The sequence below is a fragment of the Oncorhynchus gorbuscha genome, linkage group LG24 (genome assembly GCF_021184085.1).
Source record: "Oncorhynchus gorbuscha isolate QuinsamMale2020 ecotype Even-year linkage group LG24, OgorEven_v1.0, whole genome shotgun sequence".
Classification (NCBI taxonomy): Eukaryota; Metazoa; Chordata; class Actinopteri; order Salmoniformes; family Salmonidae; genus Oncorhynchus; species Oncorhynchus gorbuscha.
In genome coordinates this window covers 21,028,544-21,039,840 of record NC_060196.1, presented here as the reverse complement: position 1 = coordinate 21,039,840, position 11,297 = coordinate 21,028,544, and the positions used below count along the sequence as shown (strand labels likewise).

The window sequence follows — 11,297 nt, the reverse complement described above, 5'->3', positions numbered from 1 at the left end:
TAAATAAAAGTAATTGTAATTCACAACCACAATCTGTGAGAATTACAAATTAAAAAAAACATTTATTTCCAGGGTACAAGAATTCATAAATACTGAGCAGCTGATTTGTACAATAATAGACATGTCAAAGACCTTGGGCCCCATTTTGACAGCTCTAAAATGCAGACAGTCAACAGCGTTACTTATAATAGCTGGTCACAATTGATAAAACATGTCCAGAGTACTATCATCATTTGTACAGAGTAGGTGTGCATACAATCTGCAGTATTCAAAACAAGATGAATCAAGTGCCATAACAGGTATTTGATCATAGTCATTTTGGTAAAATCCCTGCACATTTGCGCTTTCAAAAATGTCCCCCTTACATTTTACAGTTACTATATAGCTTAAAATAGATATTAGCATCATGTTAGCCAACGCACAGCAGGTAAGGTTTAGAATAATTCAAGTGTTGCCACAACCACAGCTTTTATTTTTCTTCCCAGACATACAACATTATCAAGTTAGTCATAATACAAAAGTTTGAATGATTACAGAAATACAGATAGAGAAAAGGATGAACGGGTTCTAACCAGGTCCATAGGAAATGTGAAAGGCTTTACGGTGAGTGAGGACGGTGGGTTGGAGCTCTTGACTCTGGCTCCACTGCAATGTATACGATACACATGTGGAAAATAGTATTTTCATCCATCCAACTGAAGTGTTCATCCATCTCCAGCCACGCTCTTATCTTCTTCCCTATGAGTGTTCTCTCGTGCACTGTCTGAGATCAGGCTGCAGGCAGAGGACGACGGAAAAGCAAGATGTGGGGCTCTGGTGAAAAAGAAAAAAACAGGAAACATGTGAATGAAGTTCAGGAACTGAATGAAAAACATTTCAGGCAGTTTCCCAAATATCTCTCCTTCCAAAGTGTGCACTTGTTTACTGCCCTTCACTAATTTGAAAGAAAATGGCTGGTATAAGAAACATGGTGGAAACTACCTCTAGCCCATGCCTACACCACTCCAATGCATTCAGATGTGGGAAGTAGTGAACAAAAACAGATATTATTGAGACTCATCCTTAGAGTCGGAGTATGGAAAGCTGATCATTCTTTCATGTATTCCAGTAGTCTCGTGAGGCTTGATCCTTCCAAATCTCATCTGATTGACTCAAATATTGAAAAGTTTGGAGAACTTCAGTATTAGATTTTGAATGGGAGCGCTGGCTGCATTTGTTTGGTCAGACAAAGATTTAGTAACCCATGTTTAGAAACCTCCATTTGGAGCTCCATCAACACAAAATATTTTGTTGGTTTAATAAGTGGCAACGCGTCAGTAGTCTATCATACTCAACCACTTAACGTCTTTCTGCCGACAAGTTCCCGCGGCTTTTGGAACAATGTGACCGATGGCTGTGTCCGTATTCTAGTACCCCATCTTAGGACCATGACGTGTGTGAGGCTTGTCGGAGCAAAAACTAGATGCAATGTAGGAGTGTGGCACGTGTGAGGCTTTTGTTAATAAACTAAGGCTGCAAATCAGTGCACACTTGCCGAATACATTTCAGTGACCATCCATCCATCCGATGACAAGGTCATCGTGTAACAAGATGATACAGACCTCCCCTCTAGGGCGCATGGCACACTAACCTCTCCATCAAACACCTGTCTCAGCATCGTCTGCTTTAGCCATGTAGCCATTAATTCTTTGTTTCTTCATTCAGGGCTGTGTAATGATGCACATAAGGCAAGCTCATTAAAAATATGTTTGTGGGACACACCCAACCATATGTTCAACAGATGCCCCGACTTGGTAAACCACGTAGGGTATTTGGTTATCATGGCTGAAAAGCTTAGATTCAATGTCCTGTGTTCAGGTGACCGACAGAAATGAGTCAGACCTCATGATGACAAGACACCAGTATCAAAGACAGTAGTAGCCTATAATACAAGTCATTCCAATGGAGGCTGAGCATCTTGTTACAAACACTGATCTTTGAGCTCAACATGACTGTACTGTATTATAGGTTTGGCGATGTCCAACCTTTGTCCTATCTTGATTATGTACCTATAAAAACATTGTGATATACGACGCCATCACCCCTATTAGCAACCACCCGCATTTTACTGCTAAAAACGCAGTTGGTCTATAGCGCAAAATCAAATACCACTGGACGAATCATGATGAACAATAATGCTTTTGAAAGTCTGGGCAGAGGGTAAGTGCAGGCAATGGCAAATCCGTTCTAATATTTCTTTCTGGTAGAGGAGCAGAACAGGCTTGCGTGCCTCTCATCTGCCCTCTTTACTTGTCAGTGTTCCAAACATGTCTTTACCTAAACATGCAAACACCATCAGATAGAATTCATAGCAAGCAGTGCACTGGGTTAGTCCGAGTTGATTAAATATAACAGAACAGATCAACTGGAGATCCATAAATTCATGGGATGGGTTGCCAAAAATATAACTGAAAGCCACAAATGACTGCATTGAGGCAAGTCACTGTGCTTCTATGGCTATATGCACCATGCCACTGCCCATTTCATTTGTGAAGACAGCTCATGAATCGAGAGGCCTTTCAGTCAACACACATAGTGTCTATACCCCCTTTCAAAATATTCACCTTTTGTTGCCTTATAGACGGGAATTAAAATGCATTTTCCATTGATCTACCCATTGTACCCCACAACTTCCAAGTAAAAAAATTAATCTGGATTTAAGAAAATCTAAATCTTTAACTGAAATAGCTTGGTTGGATAAGTGTCCAACCCCCTTGCAAAAGCAATCATAAATTAGCTCAGGTGTAACCAATGACCTTCAAAATCACACACCAAGTTCATTGGCCTCCACCGGTTTTAAATTGTAGTGATTCGCATGCTTTCCGGATAAATTCAGCAATTCCCATAGGTTCAGCTTGTTGGGTAGGGAATTGCAAAGCAAACACTCAGCAAGAGCTTTCAAAAGAACACTGGGGAAAGGCACAGATTGAGGATGGATATAAAAGATACGGCAAACGGAGCATCCCCCTACCGAGCAAGTTCTCATTAATCATTGGGTACAGCGTACGAAAAATGGAGTAATCTTCAATAGGAGAAATTCATGTTCAAATTCACAACATAGGCCTTTAGGAAATAATGTCTGGAGGTTGAAAATTCCAAAACATTCTATTTTATTCAGACTATTATTAATGTCACCTCCCCTGTCTGATATCTTAACTTCCTCTATGCCACAATCTAAAAAAAAATTTTTTTTTAAAAAGGTAGAAATGTCATGCTTTAGGTCATTAAAATCTACTGCGACTGGATAAGCCATGTAATTTCTCCAGATTTAATTTATGTTCACTGATTCTGTTTGAGAGAACGAGAGGTTAAACCTACATAGCACAGCCCACATGGACATTTAATAATGGAAATAACATGGGTGGCGGAACACGTAATAATGCCATTTATTTGTAACCGTTTTCCTGTATGAGTGGCATAAATATTCACACTTCATCATATTGCACTGTGCGCATCCTCTGCATTTATAGCTACCATTTGGAAGAGGGCGTAAAATAGTCTGGCTGATTTTCTCGTGGCTGGCAGTTGGCATGAACAAATTTAGCGCGTAAATTGCGACCTTTCCTATACACAATAAGTGGTGGAATTTTAAATTCAGCAGGCAAAGCCTGGTCCGATGATAAATATATGCCAGTGTTTCTGGACCGTATCTCCCACTTTTCGTGAGTTCAAAGTATATGTGGTTGTGAATATTACAGAGTGTTCTTTAGCTCGGTCTTTTTTGTAGCAGTTCATCTCGTGTTTTTCCCCAATGCTAAATTAAGAGCTTCATCCACACATGGCAAATAGTCTCTTCTTAGAAACCTAATGCGCATCTCCGCTGCTTTTTCTAGATAATCCTCTGTGGATTACACAACGCAGTCTGAAAAACTGGCTTCTTGGAAGTCCTCTCTTTAATGGCTCAGGATGGAAGCTGTCCCCCTGTAATAGAGTATTTCTGTCTATTTATTTTCTATACAGAGTTGTAAATAGGGATCCATTTAATTTCTCAATCCACATAGAGGTAATTGAACACGTTGAGTCTCACATTCAATAGTGAATTTGAGATTGGGGTCAATGTCATTGAGTAGTGCCATAAAGATCTTTTTCCGTTCCTTCCCATATGCAAAACATGTCATAAATATATTGATACAACTTCAGGACTAATAATATATTTTTTTCTTCATTATTAACAAAACATTCTTCAAGAAGAACCACTAAGGTTGGCATAGCTCGGAGCGAATGTGGAGCCCATCGATGTTCCAGTCGTATGGAGGTAATATTCATCAAACCCAAAATAGCTAAGTCAACTTATTCAGCCAGCTCTAGAATAGTTTGTTGGTGGATATTCATTAGTGTCTCTGTCTCCCAAATAGTGAGCTAGGGCTCCCAGCCCCCCCACATGGGGAATGCTGGTATATACTCTCGACATCTAATGTGACCAAAATACAGTCTTCTGTTAAACACGTTATTAGTGAGATCTTGTTTATATGTAAGTCGCTCTGGATAAGAGCGTCTGCTAAATGACTTAAATGTAAATGTAATAGTCTTTCACATTTGATGGCAATGCTTGCACATTAGTTTTAATAAGAGTCTACAAAGATCGACAACAGCTCTAGCATTGAGCCTATTCCTGCAACCACTGGTCTGCCTGGATAATTACCTTGTGTTTTAGGTTTGTGTAATTTCGGTAAAATGTACAGGCATGGACGCATGGCACATTTGCAGCAAAGATATTCATTTTCAGGTTGAGAAGGTTGTTTAATAGGGCTCGCTCCAGATTAGAGCATATTTCCCTTTGGAACACCTGTGTGGGATCAACACTCAGTTTTCTATAGAAACGTTCATTGCCGAGTTGTCTCTGAACGTCTTCTTTATATTTTACATAGTCTAAAACAACCATAGCACCCTTATCTGCAGGTTTAATAACCAAAGGTGAATCTTTCATTAATTCATTAAGTGCCTGTTCTTCTGTTCTAGTGAGATTTTTCTGAATGTGGTTTGTTTGTCTCCTATATACTGACATGGCTTCTTGTTCGACTATCCTACAATAGGTATTAATTGAAGAGTTGTTAACCATAGGACAGAATTTGCTTTTGGCCTTAAAAATGGGTACTAGCTAGTTCTTTGATCTGTTTCTAGGCCTGAAAGTGTTGAGAAAACACACTTAAAATTATTTCGCAAGATTAAACTTAACAGATCTACTTTCATATCGAATGGTTTATCTGTACATACAGGTACAAAAGAGAGGCCCTTCGATAAGACTGACTTGCGCGTCAGTAAGGTCTTTTTTGGAGAGGTTAATTATCGCATCCTGCTGTAGCTCCATGTCCACGGCCTGTGTTCCTGGTCCCCTCTTTGACCGTTTACATCGTTTCTTTTGTGGAGCCTTGTTGCTTCTGGGCTAAAAAAATGTTTTACTGTGTGCGATGATAGCTGGAGTCGCTGTCTGTAGGGAATTCGCTCTCAGTGGATGCCTCTGTGTCCAAGTTTCCTCCCTCTCTGCATATCTGCGTCCCCCGATCAGTAGTGCGTCCCTACGTCGGCCTCCTCATGCTCCTGTCCTTGGGCCTTCCCATGCGTACATCTGGTTGAGCTGGTAGTCCTCTGTGTCTCGCTGATTTTCTTGAGCTTTGTTGCTTGTAGAAAGTCTCTGTATTTCCCAATAGGCTGATTGATTGTCGTTTATGGCTGTGAAATTAGGGACTAGAATCTGCTTTACAACCTCATGTTCGCTAATCTTCACTTCAACTTCTTTTACTTCCTTTGACATGTTCAACGATTAATAGCATTAAATCTAAAGAACATTTGTTAATGATTTCATTTCATTTCTGAACAAAAGTTGTAGTTTTTCCCTATTGTCTTTATTGTGTATACTTACAAGATTCCAGAGTGCAGAGTGAAAAACAGTCATTCAAAATTTAAGGCACTCGCACATCTGAGTAATCTTATTTGCAGGTACATGGTAACAGTTGAACAAGATGAAGGATTGCTGCTCTTGATAGTATCACTGATCTTTAATAAGCTTATGTATCGGGTTTCGTCAGAGCTTTTGTGAGTTCTCTTTTTTAAATTAGCACCCTTATGTATACCTAGCCCCACCCACATCCGTTCCGCGCATCGAAAGGGGTTGAGGTGAAGGAAAAACAAAGTGCCACCAAATATAACTATATACATTTCATAAATATTTGAATAAAGTGTGTAAATTAGACGTATTAATCATCTGTAAAACCACAATGAAGACAGACTTACCGAGCACATTTTCATTAATCATTGGGTACATCATACGAAAAACATCTTTAAATCGGGGCATAATTCAAGTTCAAATTCACAACATACATAGGCATTTCATCATGCGCCTATTTAAGATTACTCTGTTTTTCGTACGATGTACCCAATGATTAATGAAGACCTACCGAGCAAGTTGTCCTCATTGTGGTTTTACAGACATGTTTAATACATCTTATTTACACATATTATTAGAATATTTATGAAATGTATATTGTTATATTTAGTAGGACTTATTTGTTTTTCCTTCGCCTCAACCCCTTTCGATGCGTGGAACGGATGTGGGTGGGTCTAGGTCTACATAAGGGTGCAAAAACAAAAATTAAGCCACAAAAGCTCTGACGAAACCCGATACGTAAGCTTATTTAAGATCAGTGTTACTATCAAGAGCAGTGTGAAGTTTCTTATTGGACAAATGCAGGTAGTTCCCTCTCCGTTCAAGCCCGTTTATTTCCAAGTCTACACACCCCATATCACATGATGGTTTATACAGTACCCAGAGAATTCAACATGAGCTTCATCTAAGGAGTAGCACATCCTAATCACCAGTGTAGCAGTAATGACCCAAACCCAAGACATGGGTACAAAAGTAATCCCCAAGTCAGAGTTCCACCAAGTACAGCAGGCTACAATTCAGTGTTATGCCGCTGGATTCACCACATCACACTGCCTACTGTGCTGATATGAACCACCATGGTGCGACATAGGCACAAGTGTAATCCCTCAGTACAGTATTCCCCCATAATACCCTTTATGCTGCTGTATTCACCAGCACTTCACTCTTTCTACTCTACTGACTGTTAATACTAAGATCTGACAGTGTACCTGGTTGATGGATCATGTAGTGTATCCAGCCTTGACTCTGCTGGACACCCAGGTTCCTCCACTCAGTCTCTGACATCAGATGGGTCTTGGGCACACGCTTGGCAATGTCCTTGGGCAGCATCACGTGCCTACAGAGAGTGGATAAATTGAATGGTACTTTACTGGGTCATGCAGTGTCAACCTCACAGGGCTAGGAAGGAAAACCTCTGCCAGGCAATAAATACATGTCGATATTAGCTAGCTAGATAAAAAACTGTTTTAGAAAAACTTAGTCTTAACTTACCTATACTCGAATTTCTCATCGTCATATTTGTCAGAGTAATATATCTGCTTCTGAGACATGATGCCAACCTGAAAAGAGTGCATCTGAAAGTTTAGGGACTCGGGGATTTTACAGCAGGAGCATTACAAGGACTCCTGTGATTTGGACTGACTGGAGTATGAGGTTTTATTTAATTTACTGCCCGTATAGTACGTAGCGGCAATACACCTCATCGTTTGAAGTCTACCAATAAACCTCGAAGTTAGTAAAGTCCAAGAAAAATGCAATAACATGACAATTACAGGTCAGATGTGATCAATGCACCTGTACTGCGCATCATAAACCAATGAATGTAACTAGCCAACGTTAGATGGCTAAGTAAGGCAACAAGTTTAATCTCCTACAGTAACGTTACTAGCTACGTTTTTTGTTTAACTAACCCACCCGAGCAAACAAAATCTAGGTGAAATAACTAGCTATATCATCCATAGCTAGCTACACATGTTCATCAGCATTTCAACCACTGATGAGTGTTCAAGCTAACATAGTTCATAAAACACAAAGGTCATCCAACAACCGTTGGAACTAGCTAGCTAAGTTATCCAGCTATTTAACTAGCATGCTAACTTGCTAGCTAACAATAATGAATTACCTCAAATTAGCTAGCTAGCAGGCTTAGCTATCTAGCACTAAGCTTAGCTAGCTAACGTTACTACGTTAGCTTTGACAAGTAAAACACAAATCACCTTCAGGTGTCTCGTTCCAAATTATTGTATTCGTGATTTGGCAACGGAAAATCTAGAAATGTCACAACAGGCCTGTCTTTTCGAGAATATTGTCGGTCACTGATATATTTATATTTCCATGTACAGTAGCTTGTACTGCTTCTGATGTGATATGGTCGATGGACCTTTTTCACGTTTCGCTGCGAGTTTCCCTCTCTTATGTTACTGATCACCTTTCAAAAACTCGCTGCTGCTCCTCATTGGTCTATCCTCTCACATAAATGATCATGTGATATATGCTGAGTTTAGACGAGACACGCGAAGTCCGTCATACCTGTCGGCATAGAGGGACAAATAAAGCGTTATAGAGGGTTACCGTATATGTTGCTATGGTTGATTTCAGTGAACTACATCAGTGCAAATCAACATCCGTTAGAAAACAATTTGGCCGCAAGTCCCGTCTACCGTGCCGGCTGACGGTATTCACTTACCAGCCTCAACGACATTTTTACCGTCCGCCCTCATTGAAAACAATGCCATCTGGTTTGCAGTTCTCCGTCTACCTCGTACGACGTGAACGCTGCATTGCTTGCAGTCCAAACACTTAAAAGACACACCCTATCCCCTCAAATTAAGTGGACACCTCTGATGACGTCTGACGAGTATACACTTGTAGGGCGAGGGAGGAAGGAATGATTTTTAAATGGACTGCCCTTGCCCGGAAATTAGTCACTCGTTCATCCCGCAATGATTGTGTTTTCAGCCACTAGTAGCTTGTGGGTGCTTTATTTGCGCAACAGTTAATTATAATTGCATGTCTACTTACATTAATTATATAATTATTAATATACGCCTACTGTATGAAAGCTAGCAAATGAATTGGCTAAATAACGTTTGCCTGCCTAGTTGGAACATATGAAGTAGGAAAATGTTTTATTTCTACAATTTCCTAAAGCTAACCAAACAAAAACATCATTACTTTTACAAGAGGTGTTTGTGCCATCAAGTGCATTAATAGCACAATTTCTAACTTGTTTACATTCGTTTTTACTTACACTTGTATGTTGACTCCATATTGACGTTGAGGTTTTAATTTTTGGCTGACTTTTCTTAGTAGATGTACAGATGTACTCGAATTGAATTATGGGGAGGTTAGGCCCAAAAGTGAACATAATTGTACACTTGCAAACTCGACTAAAAATGAGGGCAGAGGGGCTTATTTTGCAAACTTCCCTTGCTTGGCTAATCATTTGAACAGTCCTCCAAGATGGAGTTTGAACCGCAGTCATTACCTTGCCCTGTCATTCTTTGGAATTTGGTTGGCGGAGCGCATCCAACTTTTAGGTGCATACACCACTACCTACTGTACTGGTGTGTGAGGCCAGTCACAGCCTACTTAAATGACATGTTCTTCATTATTTCTGTTCCTCTAGTAAAATATAGCCCTAGACGTCGCCAGCAAAAACCCAATACTTTGACCCCATCTGTACCTGCACTATGCCAACATTCTGGGAGGACGGGACACCACCCCTCAAAACATCCTGCAAGTCTTCTGAAGTCATATCTCGTATATACAAATACATATCTGCAGCTGCCACCACATCTATTTTCTGTGATTTACATTCCATTTCTGCGTTACAGTTGATAACCATTGCTATTAACGCTATGAAGCCAACCTTACTGAAGCATAAATCACTCTTTTGGCATATCCCTCTGTGCTGGCACAAATCTACTACTCACTGGAATCCTCTTAGGATTCCTCACCCTTGACCCATCCTCCTCTACTTTGTTCACTGCCTCAACATACGACCGACATAGTCTGCCTGACTCTGGCTTCTTCAACCTGCCTCTCTCGAACCGGACACTTCTGATCCACAGCAACATGGGCACCCCCACACAACTTTATCCACCACAACTACACAATCTTCTGTCCCATGCCCTCCTGTACATGTCCCACATCTTGGGATCTTCTTCCTACACACTGACTGCTGTGACATGACCATAAACATTGCACCTGAAACAACGCAGTGGATTCGGCACAAAAATCGCCAACGGGATAACCGGATCTGCGACACACATTTACATTACATTTAAGTCATTTAGCAGACGCTCTTATCCAGAGCGACTTACAAATTGGTGCATTCACCTTATGACATCCAGTGGAACAGTCACTTTACAATAGTGCATCTAAATATTTTAAGGGGGGGGGGTGAGAAGGATTACTTTATCCTATCCTATGTATTCCTAAGTACACACCACACTGCGGGCGTCCCAAACAGGAATCTTCAACTTCAATTGCTCGATCTCCACACTAGACGCTACCCCAGAAATCACGCTTTTCAATGGTGCCCTGATCCTAAGAGTGCACAACCAAGTCAGAACAGTAGGTGAAATTAAGAGCTGAAAATATACCAAATTATTAGAGTGAAGCACGTAAGCTGTTAGTAGCCCATTACACAATACACACTTAGTAATACTTTCTTGGCCACTGACATATCACATCATTTAAACAGCAACATAGAATATATTTTTGGACTCACCTTGTTGTGCTGTGCTCACTTGAACAGGAATGTGGCGCGGAGGTCATCAAAGTCTGGCATTCTTTGGATTTATGCTGCTTTCAAGACAACTGGGAACTCAACAACAAAAAAAGGTTGAATCATGATGACGTCAGTGATCTTCAGGTCGTAGCTCTAGAAAGGTTCCCAGTTGTCTTGAACTCACTAAAGTCCAATTTCACATTCCAAGTGATGGGTTCAGATTTCTGAACTTTAATATTCATTAGTTATGTTAGAGACTTTAGGGGTGCCATATTCTAGGGTCTACACCAGATGTTAATGGTTATCTGTATGAGGAATGTACAGTTGAAGTCAGAAGTTTACAGACACCTTGGGCAAATACATTTAAACTCAGTTTGTCAAAATTCCTGACATTTAATCCCTGTCTTAGGTCAGTTAGGAGTACCACTTTACTTTAAGAATGTGAAATGTCAATAATAGTAGAGAGAATGATTTATTTCAGCTTTTATTTCTTTCATCACATTCCCAGTAGGTCAGAAGTTTACATACACTCAATTAGTATTTGGTTGTATTGCGTTTGAATTGTTTAACTTGGGTCAAATGTGTCGGGTAGCCTTCCACAAGCTTCCCACCATAAGTTGGGTGAGTTTTGGCCCATTC

General features: G+C 40.3%; 1 protein-coding gene across 2 annotated transcripts; it reads right to left on the bottom strand.

The window, feature by feature from the left end:
- Window positions 1–34: 34 nt before the first annotated feature.
- Window positions 35–8,765, bottom strand: LOC124013401 (cyclin-dependent kinases regulatory subunit 1). 2 transcript variants are annotated; one of them, XM_046327731.1, is made up of 5 exons: window positions 8,610–8,765; window positions 8,352–8,452; window positions 7,415–7,482; window positions 7,132–7,259; window positions 35–813 (listed from the first exon to the last, which is right to left on the bottom strand). In XM_046327731.1, exons 3-5 carry the CDS (start codon window positions 7,471–7,473, stop codon window positions 770–772), a joined length of 231 nt encoding a protein of 76 aa, XP_046183687.1. In that variant the 5' UTR covers window positions 7,474–7,482; window positions 8,352–8,452; window positions 8,610–8,765; the 3' UTR covers window positions 35–769. The 2 variants fall into 2 exon arrangements, with proteins under 2 accessions (XP_046183687.1, XP_046183686.1); XM_046327730.1 differs by having other exon boundaries at window positions 8,140–8,452; window positions 8,610–8,763.
- Window positions 8,766–11,297: the final 2,532 nt, after the last annotated feature.

Bases quoted from the DNA above. Each gene is read 5' to 3' on its own strand.
- LOC124013401 (XM_046327731.1), bottom strand. From the start codon at position 7,473: ATGTCTCAGAAGCAGATATATTACTCTGACAAATATGACGATGAGAAA. The intron at 7,260-7,414 runs GTAAGTTAAGAC...CACTCTCTGTAG, and splicing joins GATGAGAAATTCGAGTATAG to GCACGTGATGCTGCCCAAGG. The intron at 814-7,131 runs GTACACTGTCAG...CTTTTTCACCAG, and splicing joins CTACATGATCCATCAACCAG to AGCCCCACATCTTGCTTTTC.